This window comes from Hyperolius riggenbachi, chromosome 3 (assembly GCF_040937935.1).
Source record: "Hyperolius riggenbachi isolate aHypRig1 chromosome 3, aHypRig1.pri, whole genome shotgun sequence".
NCBI lineage: Eukaryota > Metazoa > Chordata > Amphibia > Anura > Hyperoliidae > Hyperolius > Hyperolius riggenbachi.
This window is the reverse complement of record NC_090648.1, coordinates 292,031,041-292,044,453: the sequence shown is the minus strand read 5'-3', so window position 1 is coordinate 292,044,453 and position 13,413 is coordinate 292,031,041. Positions and strand designations below refer to the sequence as shown.

The 13,413-nt window shown below is 42.6% G+C and overlaps 1 protein-coding gene across 7 annotated transcripts in view; it reads left to right on the top strand.

The window, feature by feature from the left end:
• The window catches only part of LOC137563699 (uncharacterized), a 99,745-nt gene that overhangs the window by 5,461 nt on the left and 80,871 nt on the right, over positions 1–13,413 (top strand). For 5 of the 7 annotated variants that reach the window (XM_068276497.1, XM_068276495.1, XM_068276496.1 and 2 more), the window contains 3 exons: positions 1,249–1,338; positions 5,218–5,325; positions 9,314–9,398. In XM_068276497.1, coding sequence (XP_068132598.1) covers positions 1,249–1,338; positions 5,218–5,325; positions 9,314–9,398 — 283 coding nt within the window. The remainder of the gene's footprint in view (positions 1–1,248; positions 1,339–5,217; positions 5,326–9,313; positions 9,399–13,413) is intronic. The other 2 variants (XM_068276498.1, XM_068276499.1) reach the window with 2 other exon arrangements.

The window sequence follows — 13,413 nt, the reverse complement described above, 5'->3', positions numbered from 1 at the left end:
TTATATTAAAACTATAGGGGATGAAATTGGAGAAATAGTGTATTTTTTCATTTTTTCCTTGTTTTTCATAGATGCATAGACAATAAAGTAATTACTGAAAACAAATATGAACTCCAAAAAGCCCAATTGGTGAAAAAAAACAAGAACAAGATATAGATCATTTCATTGTGATTAGTCGTGATTAAGCTATTGGCAAATGAAAGGGATGAGCACTGAAAGGTGAAAATCGCCCTTGTCCGTTAGGGTAAAAACTGTTTTGGGGTGAAGTGGTTACTTAAAGAGCTTTGATATACCTGTGTACACATGGCAGTGTATGGACATGCATGTACTGCACAATTTAGTCTTCACGGATAGGGTTAATTAAGTCTATACAAATTGAGTATGGATGTAAAGTGGTGGACAGAATATCGGTGTCATGGGCCAAATGCATTTGGCACACTTCTCTTCAGCTATTTCTTCTTGTCTAAGGATTTGACCTGTGAGAAGGTCAATCTTGTGACTCGAGGTAGGAAGAAGAGTAGATGCCAGACTAAATTTCCCAGCATTCCAGTATTACTGTTGAAACCATGTGTCCTCTATAGCAAATGATAACAATATACAGTATAAATAACATATGCAGCCATAATACTGCCTCAGTAACAAGCACAGCCATAGTGTTTCTCCTATGTCAAATGTAGCCATAATGTCCCTAATCAATCAAGCACATATTGCCTTTAACATGTGCAGTTATTAAGTTTATCCTATAGCAAGCACAGCTCTAATATCAAGTGCAACTAAACTATCATGCCCGCTATAACAAGTGTAGCCATGATGTTCCTCATATAATAACTGCAGCCATAATATTTCCTAAAACAAGCAGATCTACTATAATATCTTAGCTTTAGCAATACAGTTATTACGTCCTCTGCATTACAAATGAAGGTTCTTCCAATGCAGAGGTTGGCATAGAAATTAGGGACTGCAGTGGGCAGTCTCCAGCGCATTCTCTAACATCTATCACAGCTCTCAGCACAAAGACAGGTTAGTGAGCAAGTGCCATTCAGAATGATACAAAAATATACCAATGCAAACTGCACAAGGGGTGAAGGGGATGTTGAAAAAAGTGCAGAGGCTATATCTAACAATTCTGCTGCCCAAAACCTAGTAGTGCCCTTGCTCAGCTATGACCTACATTGCTGAATGACCTCTATCTTTTGTGTTGCATAAATAGAAATGTGAAAGGAATATTTATCTTTCTTTTACATCTAGGCTGTGGAACACTATGAGAAGTTATTGCGTATTCTATGTTTAAAGTGTTTCACAGAACATGGTGATATGAACTTCCATCAAAAGCAGCTGGTATGTAAAAACACCATTATGTATAGAGATACTTTAACTCGTAATTAAAGAGTGCAAAAAAAAAATCTGGGTTGTTCTTGATGTATAAAACGGGCATCCAAAGGGGGGATCATTTGAGGAAGTGTCAATCCTCTTGTAGAAAGTACAGCTAAAACATAATCCCTCAACTCAAGGCAAAATTCTTCTTTCGTTAAAAAATGCTATAAGCAGTGGCGTAGCTAAGGAGCTGTGGGCCCCGATGCAAGTTTTACAATGGGGCCCCCCAAGCACTCTATACATAATAATTGATACGACGCACCAAAACCGGCCAATGGCAACTACAGTGTCAGTGGTGCAAGGAGGGGATGGGGAACAGTTTGTCAATGATTACCACTATACAAAGTATCTATAGAAGTGATTATTATGAGCACAGGACCAATAGAGAGCTAATACTGTAGTTGAGGGAGAGCCCTTCGGGGCCCCCCTGGTCCTAGGTCCCCTATGCGGTCGCAACCTCTGCCACCCCTATTGCTATGCCCCTGGCTATAATCATGCTATAATGTTACACAAATCTTTTTGCAATGTAATTGTATTAAAATTACCTCTCCATTTTTAATTTGAAGTCAGCTATGAATTTCAAAGTAAGTGCACTTCTTTTTAAGCATGACATCTGTCAGTCTGTTTGCAGTACAGACTAGCCGGGTATTTTTTTCTTCCTGTCTGAATTACCATATTATTACCATTATTGGCCACCTTAAAGGTGCATACACATAATTTGCACTCAATTTGTGCTGCCCAGCAGAATTAAACTCAATCCTGTGTGGCCCCAATTTTGTATAGATGCAATAGCTGAATGACACATTCTATATCTATTAGGAAGGGATGACGGTGCCATGAGTGGTAAAGCAGCTACCACTAGCTGGGTAAGAAGGCGCACAATGTACTTGACTTCCGATTGTTGGTCAACCTCCCTGGTGGTATGATTATTTCTGGATTTTAGTGTCTAAAAGAGGGATCCAGTGCTGCAATTCTCCCACCACCCTCCGACCCCTATGGTGAGATCACTGTCTGTTGTCATGTGGCAAACAGGAAACTCACTCGAAGAATCAATTGCCTCTGAGGACTGGAAGAAGACTTGCTGCCAACATCTGGATCCCGGGAGAGGCCTGCTGTGAACAGGCTCTGCGTATACCTCCTAGCACCTACCCCAAGCCAGACTTGGGATTACTGCCAAGGAGGTTAAAGATCTACAAAGCCAAATCGTTGAGCGATCTTGGCAGACCTCAGGGGATAGCTGTACACATGCTAAATTGTCATCTGAGACAGCCCGACCATCCTCCTTGACCGAGAACACTCTAGTAGGTTTATGAGTCTTAACTCATTTCCTCTAAGGACAGGCAGTGATGGAAATTTTCTAGTATTGGGATGTAGACAGCAATAAAAACCCCAAATAGGTTTTGACCTCTTTGTACACCATCCAATAGTAAAACTAAAAATCTTCCACACAGCCGGGCCGAGGCATAGGCAAGAGAGGCTCCAGCCCTCAGGGCGCAGTGTTATCATTCCCCTATTGTGTTTGAAGCAGAGAGAAATAAGAAATAGAGATACATGGCAGTGACTGAAAGCCAGATAACTAGAGATAAAGGTGTGTGTGTGTGTGTGTGTGGGGGGGGGGACTCTTAGTCTAATAGCAATCAGTTGCGAACATAGTGAATCCAGCGCAGGAGACTTAGGCGCACAGAGAGCAACTTTGGCGCTGTCAGAAGACTTTTAAAACACAATAATTTGGCTTCCAGCAATTGCTGGAAGCCAAATTATTTCATTTCCCACCATCCTTGGCGGCCTGGAGGGGGAATATAACATGGCCGGGACTTGTGCAGCAGCAGGATCAGCCATATACTGGCTGTGTTCAGCGCCCAATTCTCCCGCGCCGATTCCTCTCGTACGTGAGGTGTGAGGCGTGGTGAGGCGCACTTTGGTGTCTCAGCCTTGGGTGCTGGAGGGCCTTGTCCCGGCTCTGATCTTCCAGTTGGATTTAAAATGGTAGGAGCTGGGAAATGCACAGTTCTCATAGAATGTTTATTCAATTGAGTTTTAGGAAACTCAGTCTCTGAAACACACCTAAAGAGAGGCAGAGCACAGCTGTAGTTTTATCTTTCCTATCTTACTGCACTAAATTAACCATGACATGCTAAGTGATTTTCCTGAATAAAGTTAATGTTCCTCTAAGATAGAATGCCTCTCTGGCACACCGCTCCCTACATAATTAACTAGCATTCAATAAAAGGAATCATCACACTCTATACATAATAATTCTTGTTATAAATTATAAAAACACTGGAAGCCCCCACACAGGAAAGCCTTAAAGGTTAAATCCTAACTACTGATAAACCCAAAAGTGAAGTTGGTAATTGCTGAAAGCCCACATACTATGATTTCGTTTAACCTCTTCGCGACCGCGTAACGCCAATAGGCGTCGGGAAGGTGGCAGCCCCAGGACCGCGTGGCGTCAAGTCCTGGGCCGAATTTTTGCACGGGATTGCGCGCGCATCGCCACTTGAATGATGGAGCTCCACTCCATCAACAATCTGCCAGTGGCGATCGGCACTATCAGACTGTTAGACTACAAAACCGCCGTCTATTTACATTGGGCAGCGCTGTACTGGGGACAGCCAGGTCACTCGGCTGTCCCTTGGAGGGTAAAAACAAAGTATCGTTCTCATAGGCTGAGATCCAGCTGATTGGCTGTCAGGGGGGAGGGAGGGGAAAATAAATTTTAAAAAATGCATGATTTTATTTAAAAAAAAATAGAAATACAATTAATTAAAAAAACCAAAACCCTGCACCAGCGATCAGAGACCACCAACAGAAAGCTCTGTTGGTGGGCAGAACAGGGGGTGGATCCATCTGTTTGCTAAGTGGTATCACTCTGCAGCAAGCTATTAAAGCTGCAGAGCACTAAATTGCAAAAAATCGCCTGGTCACTAGGGGGGTTTAAACCTATGGTCCGAAGTGGTTAATGAAGCTGGCATTCAATCCACCACTATGAAAACAGTGAATATACCTTAATCAGTTCAAATAATCGACACATTTGTAATCAGAATTTGCTGTGATCAGATTTGGGTTTTAATAGGAATTTAAGTGTACTTTTTCAAGTTTTTTGACAAATAAAGCACACTAGGACCAACTCGCGATCCAACCTCAACGTCTAGTGGCCACCTCCCTCCCTTGTACAGTTCCCTGGTGTCTAATGGCTCACCCTCCCTTCCCTACACAGTTCCATGGTGTCTAGTGGCGCTCTTCTTCACTCCCTTATACAGTTCCCTGGTGTTTAGTACCTCTCTCCCCTATACAGTTTCCTGGTGTCTAGTTGCCTCTCTCCCTCTTGTATAGTTTCCTGGTGTCTAGTGCCCCCCTCCCTCATCTATACAGTTCCCTTGTGCCTAGTGTTTCCCCCTCCTTCTCCCATATGGCTTCCCTGACGATCTAGGGATTCACCTCCAATATAGCTTCCCTGGTGATCTAGAGTGAGACAAACATAATGCAAAGTGGGGAAACCAATTGAGGGCCAAATTTGATGGCCTGAGGGCCAGAGTTTGACATGTATGTTCTAGTGGTAACATACCCTTAGGAGGAAACTTAGTACGATATTGGCCGTTGTCTTTCGTGTTCATACAGTGAAAGGTTCAACAACCTTAAAGTAAAATTTCTATAATGAGAACTTCAGAAAGTGTGCGTTACTACTGTAAACTTTGCCTGAAGGTTATTGTATGTTCTATCTAATGGCAGTCTAATTAGACACCCCTAACCATAAAGCTTCATTGCAAGTAATGTGGATTCATGCTTGATTCTTTTACAGCAGAGTGACTGTTTTTATAATAGTATCATTTTGCTTTTCAGATTTATGAAACATATTATCACCTGGGTATTGCTTACCAAAACATAAATCAACACGAGAAAGCTGTACTTCAATACACTAAAGCATTACATGACTCTTCCATACGTAAGGTTTGTGTCCTAAAATGTCTCCAGTCAGGTTTGGACCCTACTTGGTATAAAAATATTGGCATTTAGAAATAAGCAAATAAATAGGGAATGTGTAAAGCTCAAGCAGTCATTCTTGGCACTCTGCAATCTTGGGCAGCACCACAAGGACTCAACTATTAAAGCACACAAGATCAAGAGCTTTTTGCAGATGAGAGTAAGAACCAAGTTTGATGAGCCTGACAAAGAGGAGCAGCATCTGAGAACTGATCATAGAGATAAAAGAGTTTAGCAATAGGATTCAGGATCGACTGAAGTGGTGCCAGCCAATTGATTTATAGACTACAGAGCAGGGGTGCTCTAACAGTACAGTCAGGAAAAGATAGGGGCATTTTAGCTGCATCCTACATCAGGAAGGTATGGATCTATGGAATTTTTTTGTTGTTGCAAATGATAGAAGGTGGTTATCGTTAGAGTGCTGAATCACATATTATCTCTAAGCAGAGTGCTTGATGGACATGGTTATTAAGGGTGTTGTCCGCATTAATTTTTATGTTAGGCCAAGTAGTTGAATTAGAAAGCAAAAAAAGGTCATAATGAGTTAAAAAAAAGTAAGAGGACATTAGGCCAAGTAGTTGAATTAGAAAGCAAAAAAAGTCCATAATGAGTTAAAAAAAAAGTAAGAGGACATGAAAGGGGTGACAACATTTAGACAGATGAGGACATGAAAAGTAAAAGCAGAACGCTCAGGAGCAGAGAGATATATTTGGAATATTGTTTTAAATTACATGAAATGTGTGAATAATTGATCTTGTGAGAATCTTTTTTTGTTTGTGAAAGTTGAGTTACACTTTAAATCTGGTTATTCATGATGGCTTTCTAGTCTTTCGATTTCTACTTTGATCTTCATGCTGCATTAACAAAAAACTATCAAATGTCGATTGAGGTTGAACTGATCAATCCATTAACCACTACAGATGGTGTTCTCCTTATGGACTAGAGCAATTTTCGCATTTTAGCGATCCTCCCATTGATTCATCAATAACTTTATTACTACTTATCACTGATGTCGTGATCATTGAATAAAGGAACTTTAATCGACTTTGGGAACACGTTCCCATTCACCAATCAGTGTACTAATGGTTGGCGATGGGAGTGCACACGGCAGGCAATTGCATCAAGGTACGTATATAGAAGGAGGTTCACTGCACTCAAAAACCCATGTGTGTGCTAGAGCAATGTAAACTGTTGAATGGGGAGAGGACTAAGCTCATGAAAGCAGCACCACACATATATATGGAAAAGTATAAACATATAACACTTTATTGAATATATAGCTTCCAAAATATTATTAAAAACACTAAAAACAGGAGCCACCACAAACAATCCTATTATATTAAGTTCTGTCCATAATCATCACAATATAACAATGGAATCAAATCAATGGAATTAATATATGATTATGAATGGTGTGGGCTGCTCATACCTGAGCACCCCAACACCATATGAACCCGGGTTCAGTACCTCAAGAGAAATACAAAGTGCAAATATAGTGCAAACAGTACAAAAAATATCAAGTTTGGACAAAAATCTAAATAATGACAATACACCTGTGTGATATACACCAGTGTTAGACCAGTTTCCTGGATGGACATGTGCTGAAAAGCGAAGTTTGAGAAAGACAGACAACTGAGCAAAGATACAGTGAGCAAAGGTACTGAGGTATACTTAGCCGGTTAGCATAGACCAGGAGGAGTGGTGGTGGCAAGGAGAGGCCCTCGGTGGACTACTCCACCGGTTCCGCGGCCGTCACGCCGCTTCTTCATTTTATATACATATACATACCCCTAATGAAGCTGGCATTCAATCCACCACTATGAAAACAGTGAATATACCTTAATCAGTTCAAATAATCGACACATTTGTAATCAGAATTTGCTGTGATCAGGTTTGGGTTTTAATAGGAATTTAAGTGTACTTTTTCAAGTCTTTTGACAAATAAAGCACACTAGGACCAACTCGCGATCCAACCTCAACGTCTAGTGGCCACCTCCCTCCCTTGTACAGTTCCCTGGTGTCTAATGGCTCACCCTCCCTTCCCTACACAGTTCCCTGGTGTCTAGTGGCGCTCTTCTTCACTCCCTTATACAGTTCCCTGGTGTTTAGTACCTTCTCCCTCCCCTACACAGTTGAATAAAGGAACTTTAATCGACTTTGGGAACACGTTCCCATTCACCAATCAGTGTACTAATGGTTGGCGATGGAAGTGCACACGGCAGGCAATTGCATCAAGGTACGTATATCTACACCACTGGAGCTAAGGTGAAGTCTCAGGGGTTGTAGATCTACTGTCGCTGCTCCAACAACTGGTTAATGCCCAGACAGGGAATATTCCATATGTGTGGTTTTCCTGACTAGCTGCATATAAACAATTACTTTGAACTCCAACAACATTAGAGCAGAGGTGAAAGAACTATAGATGGTGTCTTTGCTAAATTCTGCGCTCTCTTCGAAAAATACTAGATTTACTGCTATTTTAATAATAATGATAATAACAACAACAATAATAATAATAGCATGTTCTCAATTACTGACCTGGAACAAGTATGCAGATCACTTGACATTATCATGTCAGGCAGACAACTAAATATTCCCACTAGATTGTAAGCTCGCAAGGGAAGGGTCCTCCTCCTAATGTTTACTGTTTTTGTCACAATATTGGTGCTGCTTGGAACTCTGTTTTACAATTTGTTAGTATATCTATGTTCCCCTTGTCGTCTTATTGTGCTTTGTAAAGCGCTGCGGAATATGTTGGCACTATATAAATAAAAAATAATAATAATAATATTTAAAACAAATGGAAAAAACAAGGCAGCCTCCCTATACCGCTGGCCTCAGGGCTGTATTTCTGGAAAGGCCAGGGCCTTGGGCAGCTGCAGCCTAAGGGGGCACCTGGATATGAAAAGAGGTTTGCCTCAAGAAAGAGGGGGCTAAAAATTGGCAGCAACACATGGAGAGGGGAAACTGATGCCTTAAAGGAGCTGTTTATGAATGATAGGGTCTGCATATATGAAGGTTATGCATGCAGGAGGGGCCAGCATATGGAATGGGAGGGGCACTGCTGCACATAAAAAGGGGTGCCACAACATACTTAGCCTAGAGGCACAAAACGTATGAATCTGGTCTTGGCTGGCTTTAGGTTTCTATTGAATTCCATTAAATTCAAAATCCAGTCACCCAAAATCCCGCCTCCATCCTTGTCACCTCTGCAGACTCTGCCATATCAATGAGCCCCATCATGCCAGAAGCTCCAAAATAAAAACCTTGTGGCAAATTAATATCACTGTGTACAACATTTATAAAAGGCAAATTATACCAAATGATTAAATGGATTAAGAAAACATCAAGTAAAGCAAATATATTAAAAACGATGATAGAAAGTATGAGAGTCAACACAGTTGCCTGGATTTTCTCTGTACGTATTTATCCATTCAACCACAATGATGCCATTTTGCAAAATTGGAGCTCTTTCAACTCTGTATCAGGATTCATGCAGAACAATTGCAAGTCATTACATATACTCTAGATATTCACTTTCTTCTCATTACAGCCTTTCCTTTGCTTTGTTAATCTTCTCTAAGTAAGTGAATTAACAGATAAGAGCATGCTGTCAGCATCATACCTTGTTATATGCCCCCTCAGGTTATAATGTTTGTATTTTTCAACACACAGGCAATGCAATAATAAAATGAATTACAATGTAATTCGGACATAACCGGTGCCCTGCAGGGGTATTGCTGGTCTTTATTCAGTTCCAATATACCCCTGCTAGGCAAAATTATTATTTTAATTTCAGATAAATTAGAGACTCTACAAGCTAATGTCCACAGATAAATAACATCATTAACATTTAGATCTGCTGTTTATCAGTAATGAAGAGATACTGCTCGCTCTGAAAGGTTTAAACCTGAAAAAGTAAAAAAGTGTTTTTGTTTTTTTTTCTTTATTGGAGAAAATCTGCACTACTGGCTGCTCAGTGAGAACCTTTCTGCAGACGCCTGTGCTGACTCGCCGAGCATTCGCCTTTGTTAAATGTGGTAAGAGATCTATATGTGTTTGTATGTTTTGATGAAAAAATTAAGGCTAAATGAAACATTCAACAACCCACAGTAACTCTATTTCACTCTTCAGATTACACAAGTAAAATACGGCTGTTATGGTGTCATGGTTTAAAGGGAACCTTAGGATAGAGACACATGGAGGATGACATATTTATTTCCTTTTGAACAATGCACATTGACTGGCTGTCCTGCTGATCCTCTGCCTCTTAAGGTGGCCATACGCTTATAGATTTGTAGCAGCTTCGACCATCAGATACATTTATGTCATATGCCTGTCAAGTCGAATCTAACAGGAATCTACCTGATGTGTGCCACATGCTAAAAGAACAAATTTCCAATATTTGTCAGAATTAAATCTATTGGAAATCAATCTAAATGCATTATTGGACCATTAGATCCAATGCAACTCTATGGGCCATGGATCTGCTGCCAGCAGCAGATCGACCTAGATTTTCCATCCTGTCAGATAGATCAAATCGATTGAAATCAGCTGCAAATCAATCGATCAATGGATTTGATAAAATCAATTTCTGATCAATCGGTTCGATAGAATTGATCGCTGAAATCGACCAGAGTATGGGCCCCTTTACACTTCACACTACGAGATTTTCTGGCAGATTTACTGTCAGATCGATTATTTCCAACCTGTCTTATTTCCGATCAATTTCCGATAGAAGTGAACGGAAGACAGTGGGAAATCGATAGGAAATCAGATTGGACATGTTGTAAATAATTGATCTGCCTGAAAATCTCATAGTGTGTACCTAGCAATAGACCCAGAGCAAATATACAGATCAGATGTCTCTGACTTAAGTCTGACTGGATTAGCTGCATGCGTGACTGCCAGGCATCTGGCATGGTTTTGCAAAAAGGGTGTGTTTGGCATTGTTTACAAGGAAATAACTATAGTAGCCACCATATGCCTCACTTTGGGTTCCTTTTGAGAGTCTATACCTTTATTCCCCATCCAACTATAGACCCCACTACCTGTCTGTTCTCTCCTCTCATGTGGAGTGCGTTGGTTCACAGTCAGGTGTGATGTAGGTTGGTGGCCACCAGTTGGTTTCCCATTGACAAGAAGGGTCTCTTCACACTTATAAAAATATAAGCTGATGTACGAAAACAAACATACAAATAGAATAAAAACTCTAGAACCTTCATGAACAGGCAGTGGCGTTCCTACAATAGGGCACAGGGGGGCGTGGCGCACCGGGTGACAGCCAGCCAGGGGGGTGTCGCCACGACCCCCCATTGTTGCAGACAGTGCAGGAGGGGAAGAGCAGCGCTGGAAGGAGGGGTGACTAGGATAGCGGCGGGGAGGGGGGAAAGATCCCCCCCCTCCCTCACCTGGGTCCCCTCCTTCTGCCTCTCTTCCCCTCCAAATGACAGCGGGGGCAGAGACTACTCACTTTACTTCTGCGTTCCAGCAGCTGGAACGCTGGGTCGCCGTCACGTGCCTCTTCTGCGCCTCCAATGCTGTGACACGCATTGGAGGCGCAGAGGCACGTGACGGCGACGGAGCGCTCCAGCTGCTGGAACGCAGACGTAAAGTGAGTAGTCTCTGTCCGCCCACCCTCCCGCCCTTACTCTAAGTTGCCCGCTGCCCCCGCTGTCATTTGGAGAGAAGAGAGGCAGAAAGAGGGGACCCAGGTGAGGGAGGGGGGGATCTTTCCCCCCTCCCCGCCGCTGCCCCCACTGCCCCTCCTTCTAGCGCTGCCTCCCCACTCCTGGAGCAGCTATACTGGGGGCAACTAAAATAGCTATACTGGGGGCAACTAAACTAGCTATACTGGGGGCAGCTATACTAGCTGTACTGGGGGCAGCTATACTAGCTATACTGGGGGCAACTATACTAGCTATACTGGGGGCAACTATACTAGCTATACTGGGGGCATCTATACTAGCTATACTGGGGGCAGCTATACTAGCTATACTGGGGGCAACTATACTAGCTATACTGGGGGCAACTAAACTAGCTATACTGGGGGCATCTATACTAGCTATACTGGGGGCAGCTATACTAGCTATACTGGGGGCATCTATACTAGCTATACTGGGGCAACTATACTAGCTATGCTGGGGGCATCTATACTAGCTATACTGGGGGCAACTAAACTAGCTATACTGGGGGCAACTAAACTAGCTATACTGGGGGCATCTATACTAGCTATACTGGGGCAACTATACTAGCTATACTGGGGGCAGCTATACTGGGGCAACTATACTAGCTATACTGGGGGCAACTATACTGCGGGCAACTATACTAGCTATACTGGGGCAGCTCTGGGGGCAACTATACTATCTATACTGGGGGCAGCTATACTGGGGCAACTATACTAGCTATACTGGAGGCAGCTATACTGGGGGCAACTATACTAGCTATACTGGGGGCAACTATACTGGGGCAGCTCTGGGGGCAACTATACTATCTATACTGGGGGCATCTATACTAGCTATACTGGGGGCATCTATACTAGCTATACTGGGGCAACTATATTAGCTATACTGGAGGCAGCTATACTGGGGGCAACTATACTGGCTATACTGGGGGCAACTATACTGGGGCAGCTCTGGGGGCAACTATACTAGCTATACTGGGGGCAACTATACTGGGGGCATCTATACTAGCTATACTGGGGCAACTATACTAGCTATACTGGGGGCATCTATACTAGCTATACTGGGGGCAACTAAACTAGCTATACTGGGGGCAACTAAACTAGCTATACTGGGGGCATCTATACTAGCTATACTGGGGCAACTATACTAGCTATACTGGGGGCAGCTATACTGGGGCAACTATACTAGCTGTACTGGGGGCAACTATACTGCGGGCAACTATACTAGCTATACTGAGCAGCTCTGGGGGCAACTATACTATCTATACTGGGGGCAGCTATACTGGGGGCAACTATACTAGCTATACTGGGGCAACTATGCTGGGGGCAACTAAACTAGCTATACTGGGGCAACTAAACTAGCTATACTGGAGGCAACTAAACTAGCTATACTGGAGGCAACTAAACTAGCTATACTGGGGGAAACTATACTATCTATACTGGGGCAGCTCTGGGGGCAACTATACTAGCTATACTGGGGGCAACTATACTAGCTTCACTGGGGCAGCTATACTGGGGGCAACTGTACTAGCTATACTGGGGGCAACTATACTAGCTATACTGGGGCAACTATACTAGCTAATACTTTAAATTACAGTTAGCTCCGCCCTCATCCGGTCATGACCACGCCCATTTTTTTTGCCGGTTGTGGCCACGCCCATTTTTAAGGGGGGGGGGTGTCTTAATACCCAGCACCGGGTGCCAAATGCCCTAGGTACGCCACTGTGAACAGGATACCAATAAAGACCCCATCCTGTTTACTCAGTTTATTTTTATATTGTGTAGGCAGTTGTGTTTTCCTAATAATAATAATAACCTTCAGCCACCTTTCCTGATCTGTATTCCTATAGTCATTCTCACCCCTAACTCCCTCCCAGCCTTTTCTCCTCCTGACTGTCCAACAGAGGCATACAGTATAGGGAAAATCCACAAATACAGTTAAAAAATGGGAAATGTATTTACTTAACTGAGATTTGTGTGCTCTATGAAGACTATTTATACACTGCAACAGAAAAATAAGAATACAACTGAAAAGAGCTGAAAACCAATCCTAATACAAAACGCTTGGTTCACAGAGGTCAGTTGCATAACGCACGAGGTATAATGACTGTGAACTGCAATGGAGACTGGACATGGACTTTGAATAAAAGTCTGCATGCAGCTAGTTAGAATAACGCGATCCATTACAAAGCAGCGCTGTGAACAGGACCATAGCATTGTATGGGCAGTAAGCTGACATGCAGAATTATTCTGCAACGCAACTGAGCACTGTGAACGGGGACTAACACCACAATGACTTCAATCAAATGTATGAGCACTCTGATTTCTTCAAGCAAGCACGCTCTATGAGCCATTTGTCTCCACAAGAGAAG